Source organism: Pterocles gutturalis, unplaced genomic scaffold (assembly GCF_000699245.1).
Source record: "Pterocles gutturalis isolate BGI_N339 unplaced genomic scaffold, ASM69924v1 scaffold27384, whole genome shotgun sequence".
Taxonomy (NCBI): Eukaryota; Metazoa; Chordata; class Aves; order Pterocliformes; family Pteroclidae; genus Pterocles; species Pterocles gutturalis.
The window spans coordinates 5166-7113 of NW_010136598.1; the positions used below are offsets into that span (position 1 = coordinate 5166).

At 56.4% G+C, this 1948-nt stretch overlaps 1 protein-coding gene across 1 annotated transcript in view; it reads left to right on the plus strand.

The window, feature by feature from the left end:
- Nucleotides 1-469, plus strand: part of LOC104468300 (stathmin-3-like) — a 2226-nt gene extending 1757 nt beyond the window's left edge. The window contains exon 3 of the mRNA XM_010082371.1: nt 410-469. Within this exon, the coding sequence (XP_010080673.1) occupies nt 410-469 (60 nt within the window). The remainder of the gene's footprint in view (nt 1-409) is intronic.
- Nucleotides 470-1948: the final 1479 nt, after the last annotated feature.

Below are 1948 nucleotides of genomic sequence, written 5' to 3' on the forward strand. Positions count from 1 at the left end.
CCCGGAGCGATGGGCACGGGGAGCGGGCGGTTCGTTGCTGGTGGAAGATGGGAGCAGCACGAGGAGGGGGGATGTGTCCTTTAAGGTCAGGACAGAAAATGCCGCCTGGATGCTCTTGAGAAGTGCAAGCTCAAAGGCTCAGGATCGGGCCCCTCCCACGTGTGGGGGCTGCGGGGGCTTTGCAGAGGAGGGGAACGATGAACGCAGTCGCTGTAGGTTTGCATCGCCTCCAGGATCCCGCGGGTGAGATGCTTCACCCCTTGCAGGCGTAACCCACTCTCGGGGTGCGTCGGATTCTATCTCTCTCTTTTTTTTTTTTTAATCTGATGCAAATCCGGCGTGCAGGAGGAAAATAGAGATTGGGAGAGCAGAAGGGGTTAGCCTGGTGTCCTCTCTCCCGTCTCTGCAGGAACTGCACGCAGCTGAGGTTCGCAGGAACAAGGAACAGCGGGAGGAGATCTCTGGATAAAGGGCTTTTCTACACACCTAGCTCCTGATTCCTGTTAACAAATCGACCAACCGACACATTTGATTTTGTTTGTCTAGATGCGACATTCGGTTCTCCATCCCCCCCCCCTCCCCTGGTGTTTGTCCCCCAGCTACACGCTTCTCTCTCTGCATCCTTAATCGTCAGTGCTTGTGGGGATTCACGATCATAGGGACCTCTAAGCAGAATAGCAGCTAGTTCACATCAAGTAGAGAATCGATCAGTCAGTCCAACAGCTTCTTTGGAGGGTTTTGTCCTTTTTTTTTTTTTTTTAAATAAATTTCTTAAACGGATGTGAAAAAACCCCAACAATTAAGATATTAATAAATTCAACCAGCAGTGGCACGGAGATACGAACTCCTTATCCGGGGCTTTTACTCCTCTTGGTGTTTGCTCTGAGCCAAGTATCAGGTTCAGGATATGGGAAGTGAGGGATCATTCCCGGGTGCAGAGCAGGGAACAGCCCCTAGGAGAGAGGAAGGAGAGGATGGGATGGCTGCGATGACCCCCTCCCGGGGCTGTGTCTGGAGCCAGCCCAACGTCCTGTGACAGCCCGGGTGACAGCAGGCGAGGGCTCTGCGCAGGGCAGCCCGGGAGAGCCGCAGACCCCCAGCACATCCCCAGCTCCGCCGCAGCCCCGGGCGCTCGCTCTGCGGGTCTGCAACCAAACCACGGGATTGCGCTCCAGTAAGGAAGCAAATCCCATAGAGACGGTTCAGGGTTGTGAAATAGGCTCTTAGGGAACATCCTGCCCTCCTTCCAAAGGCGGACGGGACTCCTCGGTGCCGTTCCGGGGCAGACACTGAGCCCAGGGGTGGCTGGACAAGCCCAGGAGGCAGGGAGCCGTTCTGCAGTAAGGGCGAAGAGATGTCCCCGTGCTCATTCCTTCTCTATCTTTAGCTTTCCAAGCCCTATTTTTAAGAAAAAAAAATTGTCTTTTGATGGAGGTGGGGATGAGCAGGGAACACGCAAGCGTGGCAGCGGTGTCTGATGTAAATAGGTGGCTGCCAAAGCCCATGGACTCCCCAGTCCTCTGCCAGGTTGTTATTTTTTGAACAGCCCGGTGCGGTGTTTGGGGACGTGGTGCAGGTGGTATTTACACCAGGTCCCCGCTGCCCCCCGCCTCGCCGTGGCCCCTCCGTCCCGCCTGCCCTCCCAGACCCAGAGCAAACCAAAGGGGCACCCAAGGCACCGCGAGGTTTCGTTATTAGCGACGGGTGTGCTCTGCACGCTGTGCCTCCAAAGAGCCGTTCTGGGCGTGGGATGAGGGGTTTTGGGGGCTCTGCAGGACCCTCGGGGGTAATCCCAGCATGCAGGGGTGCAGCATGTGCTCCGGCAGCAGGGCACGGGCACAGGCAGGCAGGACGAGGGGTTTGCACGGGGAATACCCATCCCCTCGCCTCTCCGAAAGTGAAAAAGAAATAATCCGTGACTCTTGGCAGAAGCTGAAGTTTTCTGCCT